Raw genomic sequence first — 15,593 nt, forward strand, 5'->3', positions numbered from 1 at the left:
CAAAACCATAAAAGAACTCTAACCCTGTCTTAAAATGATAGTAAATGGTAGTTCACACCAAAAAATACCAACACACACTATTTTAAATATATGTTCACACCACAACTTTGAAGATATTTTTAATATTGTAGTAAATTATCTGTAAAATAACAAAAATTCCAGAAGCCATCTTTAGTATTTAGCCATGTTCAATATTTACAGCATAAGTCTAATGTTATTTTAACTAGACATTACTCCACCACCTACATAATTGCATGCCAAAGATTACAGGTATAACCAATGGGGTTTAAAAAGTCAGATCTGCATCACACAGTGACTTTTGTATTTTGTATTTTTTAGTATGTGGATGCTAATATAATTATGCTTATTTAATCAGGCTTTAAAATATTCTGATTATCAGTGTTCTTGGCGAAAGTTACTTTTAATCAGTGTTGTAAAGTAACAATTTACAAATACTCAAACTACTGTAAGTGAGTAGTTTTCCTCAGAAATTGTAATTTATTAAGTAGTTTTGTAAATGTGCACTTTTACTTTCCCTTGAGTACATTTTTAGTGCTGTATTGGTACTTTTACTCCACTACTTTCCTTTAATCCTGCAGTCACTACTTTAGTTTTTCTTGTCTATGGGGACTAGAAAATTTAGCGATTCCTGTCCAACCAAATTCACATAGAAGTATAGAGGTAAATCACATAATAATGAACAACCTCAAGACATGGGCCATTTATAATTGCAGCAAACTTTGGAAGCAATTAAATTATCCAAGAAGATGTCTAAAATCTTTAATTACATTGTACCAGAGACTGTTTAGATGCATGTCACTGGTGAAAAAAATGACAGATATTTACTGTATGAATAATGAAATGCCCTAAACACCCAGCAGGCACAAGACGTCAACTTGACGTCAGATTGAAGTTGTACCCAACGTTGTGAGGACGTTGCATTTTGTTCGGAAATGAAAATCCGGTTGACGTCACAACTCAACGTCAGGCCAACGTCAATATCCAACGTTATCGTTATCAGATATCAAAATAACATTGTCCTTAGACGATGGCTAGTCATTGAATTTTGGTCACCTGACATCACAACCTAAATCTAACCTAATATTAACTTATGATGTTGTGTGCCTGCTGGGCAATAACTAAATGCACTACAGAATGTTAAGTTTACACACATCCACAAATTACATGTAAATGCCTCAGCTTCTTACAGCGTAATACTCAATACTCACTACTCTTGAGTACTTTTGAAAGATCTATACTTTGAGTAGTATTTACAACAGATACTTTTACTCTACTTGCAATACTCTACATTTTTAGGCAAGTAATGGTACTTTTACTTAAGTATGATTTTTTTTCTACCACTGCTTTTAAAAGTAATATATTAAAATCTTGCATTACTTAATACTTTTAAAAGTAACTAAATATGGTACTTAGTTACTTTTAAAGAAAAAAAATTCTTTTATGTTACTTTTTTGCATTTTCTTTTTTGGAAAAACAGATTTTTTTTAAATGAAAATTAATGGATTACTTTAGTATTATGTGAAAATGTAACCTGATTAGAAAACTTGTAATGCTTTAAGCCTGAACATGACTGATTATTTACAGCTACAAATTTAGAGGCATTCACAGAGCCTGTAAGCATAAAGCATGCTGTGCCACAGGTTTAGTTGCTGCCAAACCTTTCACATCAATAGTTGTCAAGCTACTCAATCCTGGACCCCTAGAATGAACACCTGTAGTGGAAACTGAAGAATGCTCACTCAATATTATGGCTGTCTCTGCAATGGAAGCATTTTTAAAAACGTCTTCATCAATCTGAATCACGTTGACAAACGCATGAGGTTTATAATTTTCAACTAGCTGATAAGGATTACATTTAACATCCTTTGGAAACATCGACTCCATGATGCTTTCATCTTCATCATCAGAGTCCAGAAGCTCCATTTCAAACCAGTTTGGATTCTTCACCTGGTAATTTCGAAACACCTCAATTGCATCCCGAAGGGCTCGTCCTGACGGACAGCAGAAGTAATCATTCTCCCTAATGCCTTCAATGCATTTAATCCGTCCTGGCTCGTGTTTTTCCATGTCTAGGATCCGGAAGTAAAGTTCCTCAAAGTGGTTCATGAGCTTGTACTTCACCAGAACATTAAAAGGTGCTGGAACATCAACCTCGCTGCAAACATCATCAAAATAAGCCACCATGTATTTGTTGAAAGATGAAGCGTGAATAAAATCCGGTATAATGAGGCTCAAAGCTGGAGTGAGCATATCTCCCATTGGTGAACGTTCGTCCTCTTTTAGTCTTACTTGGTGTTTACCGCACATTGACTTCCACTTCGCATACACTCCCGGAGAGCACAGAATCAGGACTTTATCAGAGGACTTGGCGATTCGTTCCCTTTGCATATCCAGCCATTGAATTCTGCCGATTGTGCTGAGCCAGGTGGAGTCCAGAAGATCCAGTGTGACGTCTGTGCCACATTTAGCCCTGAGGAAGGCACATAACTTCAAGACGATCTCTTTGTACAGGGGATGATCTAGAGAGTAGATGATGATGAGCTTCTTATGTTCCTGCTGAACAGGATTCATCTCCAGTTTACTCTTTGCACAGGTGGAGGTGTCTGAGGATGGGGTTTCTATTAAAAATATAAAGGTTGAGATACAGAAGCAGAATGGATTAAATTAATGGAGAGTGAATGAAAGATCAGACAAACAGTCGAAAAATTAGAAATGCTAAGAAATCTTTGGAACACAAAGTGGCTCATTTTTACTGAGCAATATGGTTCGGTACTGTACATACAGTACATATTATTTCCAATTCTACTGAAGTACCAAAGAATAGCTAATTGCAACCTTGCTACTTTTTGGAACCCTTTTCTAATGACCCGTTTCCACAGAGTGGTACGGAATGGTGCGGTTCGGTATGCTTTTATGGCCATTTCCACTGTCAAAAGGTACCTAAAAGCGAGTCATACTGACCACTTTTTGAGTACCTTTTCGAAAGGGTACCTACTGTAGCACAACAAAAGGGCATCAAAGGGCACAGCCAGAGGCGCAGCTGAACGCTACTAATTTACAGAGAAGCGTCACTACTGCATAGTCAGGCTAGGAGAATGAAAACAAAGGAACCAGCATTTTTAAATACACAGCCAAGACATTACACGGTGATAATATATACATATAATAATGAGCCATGGTTTACCCGAGCTCAAACAAACCTTGTCATCGTCTTGATGAACAGCCATTAAGCCAAGAAGAATAGCAGAATCTACCCTGTGCCCCATAGTTGTTTACAAGGCAGTCTAAAGCGATATCGGTTTCACTATCTCACATGAGGTCGCCGCACGTCTATATTTGAAAAAGTTAACTTTTTGAGCTGATGATAATGACATGTGCATGATTATTGAAGTGCTTCTGACATCTGATGCTTTCAGAAACGGTGAATCGCGAAAAAAGGAGAAGCCGTAAAAAACAAAGGAGCAAATGATAGTTTCAGCAACCTAAAACATGAACAAACTGTCATGTTTAACTATTATCACCTTTGGGACTATTATAAACTTGTAATGGCAGGAATTACTTTCTAATGTTACATGTGCTGCTGAAAATTAAAGACACAGATGATAGGTTTACACTGACTGTGGGCTATATGTTGCGTGTTGTTTTTGAACTCAAATAAGGACTAAATTTCTGCTGTGTGTAGTTTTTTTGTGTCTGGTAATATGTTGGAGACTGTAAAGATCTGTATGTGTTCATATATGTTGCAATTATTTATTTATTTTTTATAGCATACGTTACAGTAGGTTATTTCGCACTATTATTGATCCACAATTTTAATCAAATCCTGTTCATAGAAAGGTTAGAAATAAACATTTATACACAAGTATTTATGTGTGTAAAAGCCACTGTTTTGTGAGAAGTTCTTCTTATATGATATGTGAATGACTTGTACAGCTTTACTTGACATTTCATCAAGCGAGAATGATGTAAACTAAAAATTGATACTCTTTTGGCAGTGGAAACACAAGCCTGATAAATGTAACACGTACCGACCTGTACCACACCCTACTGTACCATTTTTTAAAATACACAGTCGAAACGCTCTCGTAATAATATAATGATGCCATATAAAGCATATACTCAAACAAAGCTTGTGGCAAACCAAGCAGCAAGAACGAGATCTTACTATCTGCAGTTTGTTCTCCATTGTTGTTTACAGGGCTGTTCACATGTTTTGTCACTAAATGTGTGGATTCCTTTCTTAAAATAATGAACTTAGGTAAAAGTGTGAATCTTGCATACATCATGCCTACCAATAAGAGTACTGCTGACAGTAAAAACACAAGCCTGATCAGGGTGACCCACACTGAATCATACTGTTCTGTACTAAACTGTACCATATTGCTCAGTGAAAATGAAGGATACAGTATGTGAATAAAAAACTAAATTAAATCTGTTCACAATCTCACAAATAAGTTTCTTCTAAAGTTTGTGGTGAATAGACTTTAGATGGAGAAACAGAAATCTAAGATTTCATAAAAACATTTTCATTTGTTCCAAAAAATAAGAACTTTCTAATGGGATTGGAACAATATGAAGATGACTAAATGATGACCCAAAGATGTTGTCATGGCAATGCTGTAAATTAAAAAGTTCTTTAGATTCACTTAAACTTACTTTACTTTAGTATCTTTTTAGTACCTTTTAGTACCCTTGCTTGTTTCATATACACTCACCGGCCACTTTATTAGGTCCAACTGCTCGTTAACACAAATTTGTAATCAGCCACAATTTGTAATCACATGGTAGCAGCTCAATGCATTTAGGCACTATCTGCTGCAGTTCAAACCGAGCATCTAAATAGGGAAGAAAGGTGATTTAAGTGACTTTGAATTTGGCATGGTTGTTGGTGCCAGACAGGCTGCTCTGAACATTTCAGAAACTGCTGATCTACTGGGATTTTCACACACAACCATCTCTAGGGTTTACAGAGAAAGGTCAGAAAAAAAGAAAATATCCAGTGAGTGGCAGTTCTGTGTGTGCAAATGCCTTATTGATGCCAGAGGTCAGAGGAGAATGGCCAGACTGGTTTGAGCAAATAAAAAGGCTACAGTAACTTAAATAACCACTCGTTACAACTGAGGTATGCAGAAGAACATCTCTGAAAGCACAACACATCGCGTTAGTATTGTTGCTGACCTAGTCCATCCCTTCATGACCACACATCTTCTGATGGCTGCTTCCAGCAGGATAATGCACCATGTCATAAAGCGTAAATCATCTCAGACTGCTTTCTTGAACATGAGAATGAGTTCGCTGTATTTAAATGGCCTCCACAGTCAACAGACTTCAATCCAATAGAGCACCTTTAGGATGTGGTGGAACATGAGATTTGCATCATGGATGTGCAGCCGACAAATCTGCAGCAACAGCGTGATGCTATCACGTTAATATGGTCCAAAATCTCTGAGGAATATTTCCAGTGCCATGTTGAATCTATGCCACGAAGGATTAAGGCAGTTCTGAAGTCAAAAAAGGGTCCAACCCGGTACTAGTGGGTGTACTGTACCTAATAAAGTGGCCGGTGAATGTATATCTAAATATTACAGTGTAAGAAACTAGACTTCTCAAATCATTTAATCTATTTAAACTTGTTGTTTAAAGCTGTTACTCGCACTGACCTTTGTGTGAATTCCGTTTCTGCAAAAATGCAATACAGCAACAAACAGTTGCCAGCATCACTATCAACAGCCCAAGGGTCAGCAAACTAATCAAAACAACCGGCGTATCTGGAAGAACTGAAATTAGCATGTTAATAGAGACTTTACCTGCATGCAATACCATACTTTAAATAAAAATGTCATTTCAATGTAAAATCTTAAAACAATTTCCACAGACAATAAGACGTTCAATGTAAAACCTACAGGGACAGATATCAACGTTCTCTCTGTAATCCAGACAGTTCTTCATGCTTTTAACTGACAGTGGCTGAATCTGTTGTAAAGAGATGAAAATACATATCCTCAAACTGCAGTGTGTTATTAAAAGCGCTCATAAATAACTGATATAATGACTTACCACCAGTTCCAAATTGCAGTGCTTTATCTTCCAGGCTTCCAGAGTGAATTTAACCATCATTAATGTCCCATTATCCTTTAAAACAGAATTGTTTTCTCATTTGTGTGATCAAACGTACATGTTTTTTTTTCACACATAGATCCATTTTTTATGAGCAAAAATATTTACTTACTTAATATATATTCATCATTTGGTATTACTGTTCATTATTCAGTGTACAATTAATTTGTAGATTTAAAAGCTTGTCTGGCATATTTACAACAATAATTATTTGATATTTAGACAGCATCTTCTAAGATTATTTGAAGACACCAGTGTGGTCCCAAAATACTAACTGTCATTTTTAATATTTATAGTTTGCCTATTACCTTCAAACCAAATGGTTAACTATGTGTCAGCAATATTTTTTTTAAAATATAATTTAGTATGCAACTTATTATTTGATCTATTTTAGTAAGTACAGCATGTTGTTCCATAAGTAAAATTGATTACTAAGTGCATTTGATTAATGAATCACTCATATTTGGACTTTTTTCACACAAGTATACACTTTTATATAATAGTTTCCATGAATAATAATCACTTTTCAGAATTAGACCTTTGAGCCACATGTCTATGATGTAAAACACAACAGGTGGCAGTGTGGAGTTTAACATTGAAATTACCCTTATGATGTCCTGAGATGTTTCCGGGTGAAAGTCAGGACTGCAGATGGACACTTTGTATTGGTCAGAAAACTCTCCTGGCTCAAATTCTATGGTCATCACCAAGATATCATCCTTAGATTTTTTCACTGACCATTTTACCTCTGTAGCCCAAATTCTCTCTGCAAAATCAGAAGCAGATTTAGTTTAGTCTGCTTTTTAAGAAATGCAACTTTATTTACTGTACATACATTACTGTACAAAAATCGGTTATTTAGCAGTTTGCATGGGTTTCAATGCTTTATGTTTTTAAACCTTTATCGCTGCTCTGACAACACTCAAAAATTACACTTTGTTGTTGGATATTAAGTTGATATTACATTTTTTTGTTTGTTTTTTTTGAGGACAACTTAAGCTTTGATGTAAGAACAAAAAAGTTAACCAAATTCTTTCATGTTCCTCCAACACAAATCAATTGTGTGGAACCCAGCATTTTCCACAGTGAACGTTCGAGGTTACTAAAGTAACCCTTCGTTCCCCGAGGAGGGGAACGGAAGCACTATAAGTGGATTGGATTTGTAAAATCCACGCATTGGGAGGATTCGGATCAGAAGCCGATTGTCTGAAAGAGTATTGAACGGGCCAATGAATGAAATTAATTGGCAGCGTAAGCTTGCGCAGGTGTGCGACATCTGCAATTATCTCAGCATATAAGCACACCTGAAGCCAGCAGACGCCATCCTTTTAAGCTGAAGAGACTTTCAAACAGCTAAGGGACAGTCATTATGGCGACGGAGTATAGTGCTTCCGTTCCCCTCCTCGGGGAACGAAGGGTTACTTTAGTAACCTCGAACGTTCCCCTTCGGGGGGAACTTCAGCACTATAAGTGGATTTGATTTGTAAAATCCACGCATTGGGAGCCCATTGAAAGCGCCATAATGACTGCACCTTACCAACACCCCCGATGAGGAGATAGTCAAGCAAGCGTGACGCACCCACATCATGGGGGGCGCGGTCCTCCAACGTGTCCCTGGCCCTAATTTATCCTACTTCAACAGAAGTTTTACGGATTTAGATATATTTTTTGGGAAGTCGTGAGCATCTAGATAATTCTAGGAAATACGACAGTACGTTGGGAAGCGTGCAATCCCGATAGGGAGGACGCTGCGGAGGCCATCCGTTACCCAAGGGGGGGATAGATGGCAGAATTTACATATGGACTAGCCCTAAAAAGGGGGAGTACGCATAGCAAAAGAGTGGTTAGCGGAGAGGGAAGACACGGGTCCGCCCAGGGGGGGGACTTAACCGTGGCGGAATAAGCATATGGGATCGCCTAGTGGGGATCACGCATAGCAGGCACCTATACCCAAAACGCGGGCTGACCAGCGGGCAGACCGACAACGTAGTGGGCCAGCAAGTGACTCCTCCGCTGAGTCAGTGCTGGGGGCCACGGAGGAATCTGCAGGGCTCACCTGACGGGGAACTTTACTGACAGATAAAAAAGGCGCACGTACCTCCGTGTTAGGGAGAATGGCGCAGCAAGCGTGTTTCAACACCCTACCGAGTTGTCTCCTCAATCACCAAAGGGTTACCTAATACCCTTGAGGAAACCGGCTCCACGCGCAGATTGTAAAACCTTGCAAATGTGTTGGGTGTCGCCCAGCCCGCAGCTCTACAGATGTCTGTTAGAGAGGCGCCGCGTGCATGCACCCAAGAGGATGCAACGCTCCGAGTGGAGTGTGCACGAACTCCCGGGGGACACGGCTGACCTCGACTCGAATAAGCAAGTGAAATGGCATCCACAATCCAGTGGGATAATCTTTGTTTTGATACGGCACTTCCCTGCTGCCGACCGCCATAACAGACAAAGAGCTGCTCAGATGATCTAAAATTCTGAGTACGGTCCACATAAATGCGCAGAGCGCGAACTAGACAAAGTAAAGAAAGGGCTGGGTCTGCCTCCTCCAGGGGCAGCGCTTGCAGGTTCACTACCTGATCTCTAAAGGGGGTGGTAGGAACCTTGGGCACATAACCGGGGCGGGGTCTCAGGATGACGTGAGAGTAATCCGGCCCGAATTCCAGGCACGAGTCACTGACCGAAAAAGCCTCCAGGTCCCCGACCCTCTTGATGGAGGCCAACGCAACCAGCAGAGCTGTCTTCAGGGACAGAAATCTTAGAGATACTGATTCGAGTGGCTCAAAGGGATCGGATCGCAGACTCGTGAGAACGAGGGCGAGATCCCAAGAGGGCATGAGAGGGGGGCGAGATGGATTAATTCGCCTAGCACCCCTAAGGAACTGGATGACCAGGTTATGCTTTACCACGGTGCCGCCAGCTACCGCGCTATGATAAGCGGAGATGGCGGCCACGTAAACCTTGAGAGTGGAGGGCGACAGCCTGCTGTCCAACTTCTCTTGAAGGAAAGAGAGCACAACACTAATCTGGCAATTTCGGGGGTCTTCTCTGCGAGAGACGCACCATTCAGTGAATAGACTCCACTTCAGGGCGTAGGCGCGCCTCGTGGAGGGGGCTCTAGCCTGAGTGATGGTATTAACCACCGCAGTCGGTAGGTTACCTAAGTCTTCCTCGCGTCTAGGGACCACACGTGGAGGTTCCAAAGATCGGGGCGAGGGTGCCAGATGGTGCCCTGTCCCTGAGAGAATAGGTCCTCTCTCAAAGGGATCCGCCAGGGGAGGGCCGTCGCGAGGAGTGAGAGCTCTGATATCCAGGTCCGGTTGGGCCAAAGGGGCGCAACTAGCAGAACCTGTTCCTCGTCCTCCCTGACCTTGCACAGAAACTGCGCGAGCAAGCTCACTGGGGGAAACGCATACTTGCGCATGCCCCGAGGCCAGCTGTGGGCCAGTGCATCCGTGCCGAGAGAGCCCTCGGTCAGGGAAAAAAACAACTGGCAGTGAGCGTTCTCGGGGGAAGCAAACAGATCGATCTGGGCCTCCCCGAATCGCGCCCATATCAGCTGAACAGACTCGGGGTGGAGTCTCCATTCTCCAGGACGTAACAGCTGTCGTGAGAGCGCATCGGCTGCACGATTGAGCGTGCCTGGGACGTGAATGGCGCGCAGCGATTTCAGCCGCGGGTGACTCCAGAGGAGCAGACGGCGGGCGAGCTGAGACTTGCGGCGAGAGCGCATACCCCCCATGCGGTTGATATACGCCACCGCCGCCATACTGTCCGTCCTGACCAGCACGTGTTGCCGCTCCAGCACCGGTAAAAAGCGGTGGAGAGCGAGGAACACTGCCAACAGCTCTAGGCGATTGATATGCCAATGCAGCTGGGCACCCTTCCAGAGGCCCGCAGCCGCATGCCCGCGACACACGGCCCCCCCAACCCGTGTTGGAAGCGTCTGTTGAAACAACAACATGGCTGGACGCCTGTCCTAGAGGCACACCGGCCTGTAGGAACGAGGGGTCGTTCCAAGGGCTGAGGGCGCGGCGACACAGCGCAGTAACCGAGACCCGGTGTGTGCCCGCGTGCCATGCGCGTCTGGGGACCCGATCGTGAAGCCAGTGCTGAAGTGGTCTCATATGGAGCAACCCGAGCGGCGTGACGGCGGCTGCGGATGCCATATGCCCCAGGAGCCTCTGAAAGAACTTCAGTGGGACCACTAGTTTGCTGTCGAGCTCCCTCAGACAGTTCAGCAACAGGCGAGCGCGTTCCTCGGAGAGGTGCGCTACCATGGTGATCGAGTCCAGCTCCATCCCGAGAAAAGAAATCCTCTGCACGGGGGCGAGTTTGCTCTTTTCTCGGTTGACCTGAAGCCCCAGTAGGCGGAGATGCCGAAGCACCTTGTCCCTGTGCATAATCAATTGCTCCCGCGAGTGGGCTAAAATCAGCCAGTCGTCGAGATAATTGAGTATGCGAATGCCCGCGAGCCGAAGGGGCGCTAGGGCACCCTCCGCGAGTTTGGTGAAGACCCGCGGAGACAGAGAGAGCCCGAAGGGGAGGACCTTGTACTGCCACGCTCGACCCTCGAACGCAAACCGCAGAAATTGGCGGTGGCGTGGAAGAATGGAGACATGGAAATACGTGTCCTTCAGGTCTATGGCTGCAAACCAATCCCGAGGACGAACGCATTGGAGAATGCGCCTCTGCGTGAGCATTCTGAACGGCAGCCTGTGCAGACAGCGGTTCAAAACGCGCAGATCTAGGATTGGCCGTGACCCACCGCTCTTTTTGGGTACGATGAAGTATGGGCTGTAAAACCCACTCTCCATCTCGGCTGGAGGAACCGGCTCAATTGCACCCTTCGCCAGGAGGGCAGCAATCTCCTCTCGCAAGACAGGGGCGGACAGGGGGTTGACCCTGGAGAAATACACGCCCGTAAACTTGGGGGGCCGTTTCGCGAACTGAATCGCGTAACCGAGTCTGATTGTGCGTATGAGCCACTGCGAGGGGCTGGCCCGCGCTAACCAGGCAGGCAGAGCCCTCGCTAATGGAGTCATCGCTACAATCGCTGACGTACCAGCGGTGGGGCAGCGCGGAGTGGGTGTGCTGATCCGGGAAGCACGAGGGTCCCGCGGAAGAGCTGGAGGAGAGCGATTCGCTCTGGCTCCGCACCCTGACTCCGGAGAGGGGGCTGGAGGGCTGAGGGAAGGGAGACCGTCCCCCCAGCGCTCGTGAGCCACTGGCGAAGCACGTAGAGTCTGCGAGCCGGAAGGCAGCGCGTCCCGGACTGGCAGAACTCGTGCAGTCACATCCGGGGAAGGGAAAAAGTGCTCTTTTACTGATGTTTTGGTGGCACTGAAAAGTACCGTTGTTATCGGGGCCCTGCCCTCCAGCGGGGAAAGAGCAAGTTTCCTCTTCTCCGGATGGCCTGTCTCAGGGACGCTTCGCGGTCCATTTACCGGACTTAACGGCGCCCTGGGCAGGAGGGGCTGCCTGCTTTCGAGGTGAACGCCGCGCCCGCTTGGCCGGAGGCGCAGGCGGGGGCGGGGCAGCCCTCGGCGAGGAACAGCGGAGGTGGATGGCTCGGCGGGCGGAGCGGGCTTACGGCAACGCCGATAGATGACATTGCCCATCGCATCCGACTGCTCTCACCGCCTTGAATTCCTGGGTGAATTCACCGACGGTGTCGCCGAACAGGCCAGCCTGGGATATTGGCGAGTCAAGAAAGCGAACTTTGTCAACGTCGCGCATATCGGCCAGGTTTAGCCAGAGGTGGCGTTCCTGAACCACAAGTGTGGACATCGTCCTCCCCAGCGCACACGCGGCGGACTTAGTAGTCCGAAGAGCATAGTCGGTCGCGGTGCGCAGCTCATGTAATAAGCTTGGGTTGGACCCGCCCTCGTGCAGCTCGGCCAGCGCCTGCGCTTGGTAGCGCTGGTAGGTGGCCATCGCGTGCAAAGCCGAAGCAGCCTGGCCCGCAGCCTTATAAGCTCTGGCTCCGAGGGAGGCAGATAACCTACAGGCTTTGGACGGGAGGCGGGGCAAACCCCGCCACGTAGAGGCGCCGCACGGACAAAGATTGACCGCGATAGCGCGCTCCACTGACGGGATCGCCTCATACCCCCTGGCAGCTCCGCCGTCAAGGGCGGTGAGGGCGGAGGCACACGCAGCACGGGCAGAGAAAGGTGCCCTCCAAGACTGCGTGAGCCTACTGTGCACTTCCGGGAAGAAGGGGACGAGAGGCTTCGAAGGCTTCGCCTTCTGGTCCTCTACGTAGCACCCATCTGGTCGGTCCGGCCGCGGAGCTGGGGGATAAACCATCTCCAACCCCACGGCCGAAGCAGCCCGGGAAAGCACAGCTAACATGTCCACTTCAGGATCCGATTTGACAGCGCTCACCTGCCCGGAGGGGGCGAGCGGGTCCGGATCTTCGTTGGACAGTGAAAGCCCACCCTCCGATGCCGCGGAGGACATCTGATCTCCGGTGTCAGCGAGTGTGAGAGCTACCATCTGGTTAGACGGATCACTCTCACCACCCGAAGCTTGGATGGAGCGTCGTGAGGAGCGAGAGGTCCGCGAGCCCGTGGGCGGCGGATTATCTCCCGCTGAAACCCTCAGATCTGCCCGAGCGCCCGCTGCTTTTTTAGAACAGGAGGCAACTGGGGTGGCTCGCTCTCTTGCGAAAGTTAGCCGCGATCTTAGCTGTGCAACGGTCATGGCATCGCAATGACGACATGAACCGCCCGCGAGCACCGCATTAACATGCTGGACCCCCAAACATGCAATGCAGTGATCGTGTCCATCATCCGGAGCCAGGAAACCCCCGCATCCAGAAACGCACAGTCGGAGCGCCATCCTGAAAAGGACGTGCTGCACGACTGTGTTGCTCTTTTAGGAAAGTTGCAACTATACGCACCGCTCTGGAGGACCGGACCCAAAGAACCGCAGGCAAGGGAGTAACCCAGCTCGACCGTCTGCCACCGCGAAGACCCACTCTGGACCGGGAGACACACTCGTTCGCTCTGAAGTGCTGATCAGCAAGAGGAACCCTCATCGACTCACTCAGAAAGGATCTGAAGCGAAAAGGATGGCGTCTGCTGGCTTCAGGTGTGCTTATATGCTGAGATAATTGCAGATGTCGCACACCTGCACAAGCTTACGCTGCCAATTAATTTCATTCATTGGCCCGTTCAATACTCTCCAGACAAGCGGCTTCTGATCCGAATCCTCCCAATGCGTGGATTTTACAAATCAAATCCACTTATAGTGCTGAAGTTCCCCCCGAAGGGGAACTTTTGATGTTAATATTGTAACTCTACAGCTTAACAAAGTACAATTATTAATATCTTTAGTAGGTTTCAATAATATATTGTATAGGAAATACCAAATATATATATAAAAAAAACTAAAAAGTACCAGTTGTTGAATCATAATTTTAATTTACATCACCAAATAAACTAATTTGATGGTGCATGCAGCAATCAATTTCCATTAATGCAATGCGAGAGTACACATTAATGGAAAACAACCAGTAACTTGTAAGATTTTCACAGTTTTTTAATTATTTTTTTATTGATGCTTTATACACGTTTAAACATTTATATGAGTGGAATGACTGTTACAAATTAGAAGACATTGTAAATCTGTTCACAATTCTTTATTATTATTACATGAATTATTCATTCTCACCTGGAACTGTCATGTTGATTACTGTCATAGTGTTTCCTAAATCTGTTTTTGGTAAGTTGGTTACAAAAACTTGATATGTAAAGTCGGGAATAATCACAATCTTGTCCAAAGAAAAAGTCCACTAAAATAAAGAGAAGAAGCAAAGCTGAATCTGTGGCAAATCGCATAATTTAAGCTCTAATTAAGATTAACTCTTTGTTTGCATTTAGTCATATCCACACTATATATGCGTAAACTAGCTATTGCAGTCAACATTGAAGAAAGTAGGCTCATTTTACAACAACCTTGGAATTAAACATTTGAGTTTTGCCATTTTTAATCCATTCAGACAATCTCTGGGTCTGGTGGTAGCACTTTTAGCTTAAATTAGCATAAATCATTGAATCTGATTAGTCCATAGGGAAAAAAAAAAAAGGTTACAATAGTTTTCCTATTTAAAGTGACAGAAAATAAAAAAGTTAAAGTTGAAACAGTGGCATACTACATAGTGCACTATAAGCTCTAATTAAGATTAAGCTAAAAGTTTGCATATATTTACATTTACACTATATAGTATGCACAAATGAGCATTAGTAGGCTCATTTTACAACCGTCTTAGAATTAAACAGTTGAGTTCAGACAATCTCTGGGTCTGGTGATAGCACTTTTAGCTTAGCTTAGCATAAATCATTGACTCGGATTAGACCATTAGCATCACACTCAAAAATTAAAAAAATATATTTTTAATAGTATTCCTATTTAAAGTGTGACTTTGCTGCAGTTACATTGTGTAATAGACTGACAGAAAATTATAAGTTGAAGCTGAAACAGTAGAAAACTGTATAATGCACTATGATTTAAACTCTAATTAAGATGAACTCTTTGTTCGAATAAACCAACATTCACACTATATAGTTTGTGGTATTACAAGCAACATTTTTTTTGAAAATAGGCTCATTTTACAGCTGCCTTATAATTAAACAGTTGAGATTTGCCATTTTTAATCCATTTAGACCAGGGTTTTTCAAAGTCTAAGACAGTGGGCCTCCCTTTTGACACAACTTATCCATTGGCGCCCCCTCCTCCCAAACATGCACGCACACACGCGCGGACACACACACACACACACACACACACACACACACACACACACACACACACACACACACACACACACACACACACACACACACACACACACACACACACACACACACACACACACACACAAATTCTGGAGGTTTTCCTGCTACCTCATCATGCTTGGTTTCAAGGTGTCGCCGAAGTTTAGCGGGTCTCATGCTGTCATTAGCCAAAATATCTTGACAAACCACACATAAAGGTCGTGGTTCATCAGCTGGTCCTGTCCACGTAAACCCTAAACTCAAATACTGATCATCATATCGTCGTCTTTTGGGTTTAAGCCCTGAACTTGAAGGCTTTGAATCGGGGGGTCTCAGAAACCGATCCATTGCATTAGCAGCATGATTAGCAGGCATATACCTGTATTAGTCGGCTTGCCAAACAGAAGCGAATTCACAGCTATGGCCTTCTGGGTGAAAAAGGTTTTCTTATTTTTGACGTATTATTTTTTTAGCTTTGTTTAATTAAAACGTTTAAAATAATAAAAAATACATATAATAATTAAACTTAATAATTATATTTTTATTATAAAATTTTTTCCCGCGCCTCCCCTGACATGCTCTGGCGTCCCCCAGGGGAGGTGCGCCTCACACTTTGAAAACCCCTGATTTAGATGATCTCTAGGTCTGGCGGTAGCACTTTTAACTTAGCTTAGC

At 44.4% G+C, this 15,593-nt stretch overlaps 1 protein-coding gene across 32 annotated transcripts in view; it reads right to left on the reverse strand.

Annotated features, from left to right (window-relative positions):
• Positions 1-1,331: 1,331 nt before the first annotated feature.
• LOC101885990 (interleukin-17 receptor A) overlaps positions 1,332-15,593 on the reverse strand; it is a 170,965-nt gene continuing 156,703 nt past the window's right edge. For 17 of the 32 annotated variants that reach the window (XM_087312201.1, XM_087312205.1, XM_087312199.1 and 14 more), the window contains 6 exons: positions 13,816-13,936; positions 6,744-6,904; positions 6,079-6,153; positions 5,925-5,994; positions 5,682-5,798; positions 1,332-2,639 (listed from right to left, as the gene is read on the reverse strand). In XM_087312201.1, the coding sequence (XP_087168327.1) occupies positions 1,624-2,639; positions 5,682-5,798; positions 5,925-5,994; positions 6,079-6,153; positions 6,744-6,904; positions 13,816-13,843 (1,467 nt within the window). In that variant the 5' untranslated portion in view covers positions 13,844-13,936 and the 3' untranslated portion in view covers positions 1,332-1,623. Of the gene's footprint in view, positions 2,640-5,681; positions 5,799-5,924; positions 5,995-6,078; positions 6,250-6,743; positions 6,905-13,815; positions 13,937-15,593 lie in introns of all 32 variants that reach the window. The other 15 variants (XM_087312221.1, XM_087312220.1, XM_087312213.1 and 12 more) reach the window with 3 other exon arrangements.

The sequence above is a fragment of the Danio rerio genome, chromosome 25, assembly GCF_052040795.2.
Source record: "Danio rerio strain M-AB ecotype USA chromosome 25, GRCz13ab, whole genome shotgun sequence".
Classification (NCBI taxonomy): Eukaryota; Metazoa; Chordata; class Actinopteri; order Cypriniformes; family Danionidae; genus Danio; species Danio rerio.